Here is a 9,978-nt window from a genome sequence, read left to right as displayed (position 1 = left end):
TCAAAGTGTGTCTCTTAGGTTCATATTCAGGGTTACAGTTTGATTCACCACTGGTTTCACTATGAGTTTAATAAGACACACTGAACTTGTTACCTATACACTGTGGCTAATCAAACTCGTATTAAAACCTGGAATGGGCAGAACTGCTACGCAATAGAGTCTTATTTCCACCCCAGACGTGTGTTTTCTTCCACCATGACAACTCTCAGCGCAGGAGCTATTGTGACGCCAAAAATATGCGCCACTGATGCCGAGTTTGTTATTTTGAAACGCTTTACTGACATGAGTTGGCAGTTTAATTGTTACATTGAAAAACAAACAAACAAACAAACAACACATCTAGTCAGCGCTAACCTCTGAACGTATTCCTGTGAATCTGACCAGACAGAAACATTCTGCTTCCCCGGCGTATGTGGCCGTGACGTATTTTGCTTGCGCGGGTTGTGGGTGCTCCACGTCTGTGTGAGCGATCCGAGCAGGAAGTGAAGAGCATGATGATGAGCACACGTAGCTGGATATAGAGGTGAGAGCCCCAATTTCACTAAAAACGAATTAAAAAAACAACAACATTTAAAAAGATACTGCAACCTAAAAATGTATCTGTATTATAGATACAGTGACAATACCTGCATCTCAACGTAACACATTTATCAACAGTATGGTATCGTGTGAACACAAACCATTGCAGTCTTTGTCAAAATTGCATTTTTATATTTTCACCAGACATTAAATGTTGTTGGTTAAAACGTAGACGTTTTACAGTAATTGAAAAAAAATACAGTCAAAAAATGACTGAGACTGAATTAAGGGTATGCTTATAGGATTTCTTCTATGAACCTTGAAAGATATTTCTAGTATTTTCTAAATCGTATTCAATCCTATAAGAAACAGGAAGTCTTTCACACTGCAGATGTGTAGCTCATGGTAACAACTAAGCATAACTCAAAATAGTGTAAATGAATATTTTGTAGGTGTATACATGATATATAGGTACTTGGTGTAGAAAGATTGAAATCCTATTATAGGATGATATGGTTCTTTTTCTTTTTTTTTTTTCACCACTAGGAAACTGTTCCATGAATGTTCTGTGCTCAATTAATCCAAACATCCCAATTAGTAGTTTTTTTAAACTGTCAGTGAACGCTTTGTGGTAATGTAATAATACCTGCGTTTCTTTTCAGGTTTTAAGTTAAAGGGAAGGATGGGCAGGCAAAGGCATGGCAAGAGAGTGATCTCCAATAGCAGTAAAGATGGAAGCGATTCCGTTCCTCATGGCAAGGAGGATAAGAAAAAAGACATTGCGAACTCCATCCTTCACCGCAAAGAGAAGAAGAAGAAGCTGGACATTGCAAAGCTCTTCATCAACATTTCCATCGGCCTCTGCATATTTAGTTTAATCTGGTTCTTCTATGCCATTTACATGCGCTCCTATATGGCCAGAAGGATCATTACCCCTCATTCCTCCCCGAAAATCTTGGATCCTAACAGCACCAGTCCGGCTGTGTCTCCTCATCTCTTCTGGGGCTCCTACAGACCTCAAGTGTATTTCGGGATGAAAACGCGGAGTCCCAAATCGGTTGTGACAGGTACTAAAAATATATATATATATATATATATATATATATATATATATATATATATATATATATAATTTGAAGGAAATTAATACTAAGAGTTATAAAAAAAATACATGACCAATTCATAATCTAATTGGGTAATTATATATGTAAGTTCCAAAATAGTACATAGCATCAGTTAATTCTCAGGGGTCCATCTCCTGGTGAACTAGGCAAGGCAGCAGACCTTTGTATAAATGACTAGTGGGACCACAAAATAGCATGAGAGCAGACCTGTCCTGGTAACGGATCCTCTTTATTGTGTAGGTTTGATGTGGATGCGTCAGTTTGGAGGGATGGATGTGAACCTGCGACACACCTGCGAACAAGGAGACCAGCTGCAAAGCTACGGCTGGCTGATGCACGACGGGATGGACTTCGGGATCCAGGAGGTCAGGGACACTGATTTCACTTTAACCACAGAGTTTGTGAAGAGACAAGGAGGGGAGCATGGAGGAGACTGGACCTGGAGGATCACAGCCAAACAGCAGGTGAGGAATGATATGGGCTACCCGAGTTTTCCACAGTCCTGATCTGACAGTGCAGTGCTCCTGTGCTATTTTGCTAGCTGAGTTGCAAATCAAAAAAGAGAAAATTAGTGAAGGGCATTCCTGCAGTAAAGTACATGACAATTTACTGTAAACATTACCTAACGGTGAAATAGAAAGGGAACACAGTAAATAAATAAACAAACAAATAAATTAAAGCCTGGATTATTGGTAATTAAACTATGTCAATAAAATAAATTTAAAAAACCTCTGTAATGTGCTTTTATTATGTGAAAGATTTGTGATGTTCAGTTTTGAAGTTAAAGGGCAACCAAAATGTGCCAAGTTAATAACATTTTAAGGCTTGTATGAAGCTCCTATTTAAGATGTACATGTGTTTTCCGCACCTACTTGCAGGACTTTTGTAAGTCAAAAATAATGCTGGGACTGGATTTATTTTAGAATGCAAACCGTTGCTCATTGCTTTTGTTTTTTTTCACTAACCCCTGCCAGAGCCCCGCATCCCAGGCCCCAGTGATCTCGCTGATGTTCTACGTGGCTACAGACAGCCAGGGGTCCCTGCAGGCACACATCGAAGAGAGGAACCGCCTGGGTTCAGTGACAGGATCCTCCGAGGAACTGGGCCAGTTCAAACTCACCTTCCGCAAACCTTCAGCTGGGGAGAGCTCGACTGCAAAGTATGCCAGGTATGTGAGGATCTTACCTGAGATAAGGTGTTACCCAGTGCGCTCTGTTTCCATTCATTAGAACATGCATGAGCACTTATACTTTCTCCATTTACACAAACCAACACCTCAAAACAGCGTCAGATCATTGAGAGACACATCTACTACACAGCAGCAGTATATAAAAATCCTGTCATCCAAAGCAGGCCTTACAAATAAATTGCAAGAACTGTCAAGTTTTCTAATCCGATTTTGCAATAAAACTGAGTAGTATTGTGTCAGTCTAGCTGTATTTGTTTTAATTAGTTTACAGAAATTCGATTTATTGTATGTCTTTCAATGAATTGTGCCTGTATTTGCATAATGGGGTTAATAACTGTAACTGGTGCTGTCTTTCTGTACCATTTGCCATTTAGATTATCGCCCATAATATATACTGACTGTTATTGATAAACACATTTCATTAGAAAGGAACTTGATTGGACCAAGAAACATATACACTGAGAAAAATAACCGGACGGTCCATTGCCATTTTTACTCTCTTATGCGCTGGAAAGGTGATGTGTGCTAACATAAGATGATCCTTTTTCTTAACCAAAAGTAAAATATAATAAACTGTGATGCAAAACTGCTCTCAACCCTGTAAGTCAGAGGCAGAGACAGGTCCTGAAACAGTCAAGCAAAATCAGACAATTCACACGGAGTGCTAAGTAATGCTAATTAATTCATTCCAGAACACAGTTCTTGATTGAATATGCCTAAAGCATTGTGCTTGATGTTAGTGTACAGTTTTTGACTTGGTTCGCTATGGCATAAGTCCACCCAATTCTGACAAATGTTATGACTGTAGTCAAAACAGAGGCATTTAATGTGCCTTAAAAGAGGTTGAAGTTAGTAAGGTACCATGACAAAGTACTACTGTTATAACATTCCTCTGTTCTATTAAATGTTCCCTTTTAGTAATTGCAATTCAAAATAAAATGAGTAGGAATATATTCCTTCATAAATTTTAGTTTTATTCTTATAATTTTTATTTTCAGCTATAACCACCTTAAGACTGTCAGTCCAGGCTTGGAGAAATTAACAGATATAGTCAAAAACAGCCTGAGTGGCAGGTTCATGTACAACCCCCCCTCTGGTGAAAAGCGGCACTACATTGCAGTGGACACATACAAGCCCCCACCTCCGCAGCAGCAGCAGCAGCAGCGTGGGGAGAGCAGGAAGGAGAGTGACTTTGTGGTTCACCAGGTGACTGTGCAGGCCCCCTTCCAAATCGAGGTGCTCTTCGAGTCTGCCAGCTTCAGGGACAGGCCCAATCAGCTGGCCGCAGAGGTCTTAACGGAGGAGCTGGAGAAACGGAAATCAGCTTTTGACGCAAAGTTTGAAGAAACCTTCGGCCTCCACAGGAAAGGGTACACGCCGGCTCAGATTAAGTTCAGCAAAGCCGCGCTGAGCAACATGCTGGGTGGGATGGGCTACTTCTACGGGCAGTCTGCTGTTCAGTCCAAATACAACGAGTATCCACTGGCTTACCCCGAGGGCCCCTTATTTACTGCCGTCCCGTCCCGTTCCTTCTTCCCCCGGGGCTTCCTCTGGGATGAGGGCTTCCATCAGCTCCTCATCAACAAGTGGGATCCTCAGATCACCAGGGAGTCCCTCGCCCACTGGCTGGACATGATAAACGTGGAAGGCTGGATCCCCAGGGAGCAGATTCTGGACGACGAAGCTCGCAGTAAAGTTCCCGGGGAGTTCATCGTTCAGAGAAACGAGAACGCTAACCCGCCCACCCTCTTCCTGGCCTTGCAGAAGCTCGTTGTCAGTTTTGTGGCAAAAGGAGGAGAAGAGGCAGATAAGGACACCAAAGCCTACTTAAAGAGACTCTTCCCCAGGCTCCAGACTTGGTTTGAGTGGTATAACACCACCCAGGTGGGACCCGTCCCCAACTCCTACCGATGGAGAGGGCGGGACAAGGACACCAACCTGTTCCTCAACCCTAAGACCCTCACGTCAGGTCTGGACGACTACCCCAGGGCCTCACACCCTTCCCAGGACGAGAGGCACGTGGACCTTCACTGTTGGATGGCCCTGGCTTCTGGAATCATGGCAGATGTCGCCAAGCTGCTGGGGGAGCCCCATCAGGACTATGAAAAGACACACCAGATTCTGAGTGACAACTCTGTGCTGGAGGAGCTCCACTGGTCCGAGCAGCTCAAGACCTTCGCAGACTACGGGAACCACACTCAGTTGGTGGCCCTCCAGCGGGAGAAGGTCTATGTCCCTCCCGGCCAGCCAAGGCACCAGTTTCCGACTGCCAGGCTAGTGCGCTCTGTCCGCAAAGCCCCCAAGCTGCAGTATGTCAACTCATTGGGCTACGTCAGCCTCTTTCCTTTTCTGCTGCAGATCCTGCAGCCAGATTCTCCCAAGCTGGAGCACATACTCAAGGACATGCGGGATGACCAGAAGCTCTGGACCCGGTATGGACTGCGCTCCCTTTCAAAGTCCGACCCGCTGTTCATGAAGCGGAACACGGAGCACGATGCCCCTTATTGGCGTGGGCCGATATGGATCAACATTAACTACCTAGCTGTCAGGGCACTGCATTACTATGCCAATACTGAGGGGCCGTATAAAGAAAAGTCGGCATCGCTGTATCAAGAGCTGAGGACTAATATCATCGAGAACGTTTACAGTCAATACATGGAGACCGGTTATATCTGGGAACAGTACAATGACAGTACAGGGAAGGGGCAGGGAAGCCATCCTTTTACCGGCTGGTCTGCTTTGTGTGTGTTAATGATGGCAGAGCAGTATTGAAACAGGCTTTACTGGGATGTTTTTTTTTTTTCTTTTTTTTTTTTTTTTTTTTAAATCAACATTTTCTATCCAAGATCCTGTGTCACAATATTTCTCTCAAATGTTTGTCTTCAGTTTCTTCCATTATAATCATCTGGAATATCTCAATACAGTTTTTTCTTTTTTTTTCAAAAATGATTATTTTTCTTAAGCTCTTTTGTAAAGAATCTTTAAGAGCTCTTTTTATCATGATGATTATCCTATTGAGCTAATAATCACAGTAACAAAACTTAAGGGCTTTTCACATGACACCACCAAAACCCGGGTTGAGTCGACACGGGGTGGCCCGGGGTGACTCCCCCTGAGTTCAGCCCTGCATCCATTCACATTTGCCGTTCTCTACAATTCTCGGGTGGATGTGACCGTTTCACACTGTATATTTTCAACCCGTTTCAAACACAGTGGCAGAAGTAAATATCTACATGGCTCCCGACATGGCTTTAATTTCTTTTGATTATTTTGCGAAGGAGGGCTTGTGTACAACAAGCTTGGAGGAGGCGCTGGCAACGTGTGCTCCATGCAAGACGTAACCTTTTCAGGTTACTACGACAACAATCACAATCCCGGATGCTACTTCTAAGTTTATTTTTGTTCCATTTGCCCAAAGACTGAGCAACTCCCAGACCATATCATCGCTCCATAACACTCTTGCCATTTTTTTTATTTTTTTTTATTTACAACTGCGCGCGGGTCTGTGAACCTTGCCCCTTGACGTTTGTTTTTGGCTACTGTTATGCGCGTTTTCAACCCGAGGCGAGCGTAACCCTGTTGCATTCACGTTGAATTTTTCAACCTGAGGTGTGCGCTTTGTCCTGGGTTGAAAATTCTCAACCTTACTTTCTGTCAGGAGTGAGTTCACCCCAGTACAACAGTTTCATCTCGGGTTGAAACTGGCAACGTGTAAGCGCTTGCTGTTGGCTAGTGTGAAAAGCCCTTTAGTGAACCTGCATCTTGAAACCTGAATGCCATAACATCTTCTGAAGTTGTTTCGCACTCATTTTGTAATGGTGCTTGTGTTTTTTTCCTTTAATAAAATGGTGAAAAATTACATAATGGGGTGAAAACTCTTTGACAGATTGTGGCCTTTATGTTATCATATATATATATATAAAAAATGAGTCAATGTCCATTAAGCTAAAGGGAGAGTGAATTATGTGTACGAAGAGGTGCCAGTCTTCTATGTGGATAAAGTGTAAGACCAGAGGCTGAGGTTCTTACCCTAGTGAGGGAGTCGAATATCTCGAAGTACATTACAGTACATTCACCCAGTTCTCTACCTATAGCTACAGCATTGTGTGACGAGGGTTTTGGACTTGCCTTTTTAAGGTCCTAGATTTTAAATAAATATTGAATGTTCTGCCCTATGCGTGACAGTCATTCAGTGACAAGCTTTGCTGTGACTGGAAGCCTTTGTAACGTTATCTCACAAGAGGCTTGGTGGTCAAGTGGTTAATGAAAGGGGCTTGTTACCAGGAGGTTCCAGGTTCAATCCCCAGCTCAGCCACCGACTCGCTGTATGTGACTCTGAGCAAGTCCCTTAACCTCCTTGTGCTCCGTCCTTCGGATTAAATATAAAACCAAGGTCCTATTGTAAGTGATTCTGCAGCAGCAGTTGTTGATGCATAGTTCATCGCCCTAGTCTCTGTAAGTCGCTTTGGATAAAAGCGTCTGCTAAATGACTAAATAATAATAACAGGATTTGCAATCCCAATGAAAGCAAATGACCAAGAGAATACATTTTATGTGCACATGCTGCAAGTTAATTGTAATTCGTTTTATAGAAAGGAAAGAGGCTGATGTATATAGTTACTTTACACTGAAGAAAAATGAACATATCCCATTTAGATTTTTGAAAATCCTACCACAACGTTATTTTTAACTCTGAACATGCCAGGCAGTATTTGTTGTGTGTGTGTGTGTGCGTGTGCATGTTTTTTGTTTTTTTTTAAATTTAGTCGTTGCCAATTATTTTTATTATTTTTCTCCCAATTTGGAATGGCCAATTATTTTATTATGCTCAGCTCACCGCTACCACCTCTGCGCTGACTCAGGAGGGCGAAGACGAACACACACTGTCCTCCGAAGCGTGTGCCGTCAGCCGACCGCTTTTTTTCACACTGCGGACTCACCATGCAGCCACCCAAGAGCTACAGCGTTGGAGGACAACGCAGCTCTCGGGCAGCTTACAGGTAAGCCCGCAGGCGCCCGGCCAGACTACAGGAGTCGCTGGTGCGCGGTGAGCCGAGAACACCCTGGCCGACCTAACCCTCCCCCCCAAGGCGATGCTCGGCCAATTGAGCGCCGCCCCCTGGGAGCTCCCGTCCTCGGTCGGCAAAGGAATAGCCTGGACTCGAACTCGTGACGTCCGGACTATAGGGCGCATCCTGCACTTTTACTGGATGTGCCACTCGGGATCCCGTGTGTGCATGTTTTTTAATGTTAGCATTAAAATGTGACTATGATGACCAGACACGACCCAAAACGTTTACTGTAATTTGTATTTTAATTACCTTGTGGTTAAAGGTTTGTTTTTGCATATACGGGTATTACTGGCCTGTTATATTGTCTGATTTAATTTTAGTCAGTGAAATAAGTCCTATCTGGTCACATTTCTCCAATGATTTTAGACCGCTCTCAGCACCAGATACTGTTTTGTTTGCTGAGGGCTCTGTACTGTTCTGAAACTGCAGGCACATCTGGATCATTGATAGTATTTGTGGTACCAATAGCAACCCAGGAACTCAGTAAAATGTACCCAGCACAATGTGCATATTTGTATAGATTCAATTGAGATGCATAATCACTAATTAAGTTGTCATACAGTTTAAAATTATTGAAGCGTATCATCTCTACATTGCTTATCTCCAATATTGTTCTCTGTTTACATGTTTCCTTTTCCATGGCCTAAGAGAAATGACTGGATGGATTTAATGGCAGTTCTGAGTTGCAGGCCATGTGCAGATGGTAGTGTTCTGGCTTGATTGGTGTCACAAAGACAGACATGGATCTTTGTTTTACTGTGTTGGCTTTATTGGGCATGAAGCTCGAATTGCCACTGAGAGCAAGCAAAGTGTGTGGGGATGTTGCAAATCCAGTGGCCCACCCATGTTAATAATCTGTCCATCGAAATACTGCTCCAGGACAGAGGTTCTCAAACCTTTTTTTATTGCCGGACCTCGATTTGCTAAAAGAGCCAAGGCAGGCCGAGGTGCTATAGCTGTTACCAGGGAGTGACATCACCAGTAGTCATTCAACCAGCCCCGCTACACATGCACTGTCTAGGAATACCACGCTGTGTAAACAGAAAGAGTAGATTTGCCTGTTTTACTCGGTAGGCAAGCAGATGTGTGGTGGGAATTTTCTTTCCACCCGTAATATTTTGCGGACCCCCTGGGCAATCTCTTCAGAACTCAGTTTGAGAACCACTGCTGTAGGATATGTTTAACAGTAAAAACATTTGAGCTCAGGTATTTACATTTTTTTGTATATGTGTGTTGTATTTCGATTGTTTTAATTCAATGTGGATTAGTGCCGGTAAAGACATGTGAGACTGAAAAGCTCTGTTCTCCGAGCAGCTATGGTACTGTCAGTGTGATTGAAAAACAACCCGTAATGAGCAGGGCTTGACTTTGTTTTGTAAAATCTGTAATTCAAAAAATTGAAAATAAAAGATGTTGAACGAGTGTGGATTGTGTTATGTTCTCATTTCACATATTCAAATCCAATGTAGTGAACCTGCTTTTCTTTGTGCTTTTTAAATTGGTGAAAGGCGGCGGATTTTCGAAAAACCAGCCATCTCTGTGTGTGTCTTTAAAGTATATATTAAAGTATTTGAAAAATATTAAGTATTGGTTGTGACAGTAATTTGATTACCAAGATGACATTTGTAACAAAATTATCTTCATATGAATAGTGTATCACCTTCATTAATCAATGTGGACCTCTTAGCACAGGTATTTTGTTAAACAGATTGTTAATTGCAGGGAGCACAGCAGTTAATGCACAGCTGCACCACTCTGATGGGTCATGAAAGGGTAACAGTTGTCCATAACTTCTATTCTGAGCCACTAATACTCAGTAATAATTTAAGACCATTTTCCGACAAGAGGAAACCATTCAGCCCATAAATACGTAACTTTATCTGGTCAGTTTTTAAAGGATCCCAATGATTCAGCAGCAATAACGTGCAATGCGCTTGCCACTAACTGAAAAAAAATATAACTGTCGCCAAGCCCCTGACCTATCTGTCTCTGCTGATTTTCCAGCTGTCCCCTCCTGTGTGCCTCTGTTGAAATTGGTCTGTAATTTCCCTGTTCTGCCTAAGCGCCACTCAGC

The 9,978-nt window shown here is 42.8% G+C and overlaps 1 protein-coding gene across 1 annotated transcript; it reads left to right on the top strand.

Annotated features, from left to right (window-relative positions):
- The first annotated feature begins 352 nt into the window (after positions 1 to 352).
- Positions 353 to 9,326, top strand: LOC117420866 (mannosyl-oligosaccharide glucosidase-like). The gene is made up of 5 exons (XM_034034579.3): positions 353 to 523; positions 1,182 to 1,586; positions 1,884 to 2,107; positions 2,618 to 2,811; positions 3,831 to 9,326. The coding sequence occupies exons 2-5, from the start codon at positions 1,202 to 1,204 to the stop codon at positions 5,602 to 5,604; spliced, it is 2,577 nt and encodes an 858-aa protein (XP_033890470.3). The 5' UTR covers positions 353 to 523; positions 1,182 to 1,201; the 3' UTR covers positions 5,605 to 9,326.
- Positions 9,327 to 9,978: the final 652 nt, after the last annotated feature.

The sequence above is a fragment of the Acipenser ruthenus genome, chromosome 1 (assembly GCF_902713425.1).
Source record: "Acipenser ruthenus chromosome 1, fAciRut3.2 maternal haplotype, whole genome shotgun sequence".
Taxonomy (NCBI): Eukaryota; Metazoa; Chordata; class Actinopteri; order Acipenseriformes; family Acipenseridae; genus Acipenser; species Acipenser ruthenus.
The sequence above is the reverse complement of the archived record's forward strand: the minus strand, read 5'-3'. Positions and strand labels throughout refer to the sequence as shown.

What these genes read in the sequence shown, in the direction of transcription:
- LOC117420866 (XM_034034579.3), top strand. Translation starts at nt 1,202, where the DNA reads ATGGGCAGGCAAAGGCATGGCAAGAGAGTGATCTCCAATAGCAGTAAA. An exon ending in TCCCAAATCGGTTGTGACAG is followed by an intron (nt 1,587 to 1,883) that starts GTACTAAAAATA and finishes TTTATTGTGTAG; the next exon opens with GTTTGATGTGGATGCGTCAG. An exon ending in GGATCACAGCCAAACAGCAG is followed by an intron (nt 2,108 to 2,617) that starts GTGAGGAATGAT and finishes AACCCCTGCCAG; the next exon opens with AGCCCCGCATCCCAGGCCCC.